This window comes from Sinocyclocheilus rhinocerous, unplaced genomic scaffold (genome assembly GCF_001515625.1).
Source record: "Sinocyclocheilus rhinocerous isolate Xijiao unplaced genomic scaffold, SAMN03320098_v1.1 C35766259, whole genome shotgun sequence".
In the NCBI taxonomy this organism is placed as follows: Eukaryota; Metazoa; Chordata; class Actinopteri; order Cypriniformes; family Cyprinidae; genus Sinocyclocheilus; species Sinocyclocheilus rhinocerous.
In genome coordinates this window covers 1-621 of record NW_015762725.1, presented here as the reverse complement: position 1 = coordinate 621, position 621 = coordinate 1, and the positions used below count along the sequence as shown (strand labels likewise).

At 57.0% G+C, this 621-nt stretch overlaps 1 protein-coding gene across 1 annotated transcript; it reads left to right on the top strand.

Annotated features, from left to right (window-relative positions):
* Positions 1–4: 4 nt before the first annotated feature.
* LOC107735086 (potassium voltage-gated channel subfamily C member 2-like) lies at positions 5–583 on the top strand (the record flags this gene model as incomplete). The annotated part of the gene is made up of 1 exon (XM_016546890.1): positions 5–583. A coding segment is annotated over one exon (579 nt), but the record flags the coding sequence as incomplete, so codon positions are not given.
* Positions 584–621: the final 38 nt, after the last annotated feature.

The window sequence follows — 621 nt, the reverse complement described above, 5'->3', positions numbered from 1 at the left end:
CGTGGTTCGCTTCGTGCGCATCTTGAGGATCTTCAAGCTGACACGCCACTTCGTCGGCCTGCGTGTATTGGGACACACCCTCCGCGCGAGCACTAACGAGTTCCTGCTCCTCATTATCTTCCTAGCGTTGGGCGTTCTCATCTTCGCCACCATGATCTACTACGCCGAGCGGATCGGAGCCAGCCCCAACGACCCCACGGCTAGCCACCATACTATGTTCAAGAACATCCCCATCGGCTTCTGGTGGGCCGTTGTCACCATGACCACTCTGGGTTACGGAGACATGTACCCTCAGACGTGGTCTGGCATGGTTGTCGGTGCGCTTTGCGCCCTCGCCGGCGTGCTGACGATAGCCATGCCGGTTCCCGTCATCGTCAATAACTTTGGCATGTATTACTCACTAGCCATGGCCAAACAGAAGCTCCCTAAGAAGAGGAAGAAACACATCCCTCAGGCGGTGCAGACCGGCTCGCCGTCCTACTGCAAAACGGACCTGAGCACAGCCTGCAACAGCACGCAGGGAGAGCTGTGTTTAGGACAGAGCCGAGGACTGGAGCGCCACCGCTCAGGTGAGAGCTGTTAAAGCAATAAGCCCCAAGAAGCCGTGGTTTACAGTGAATT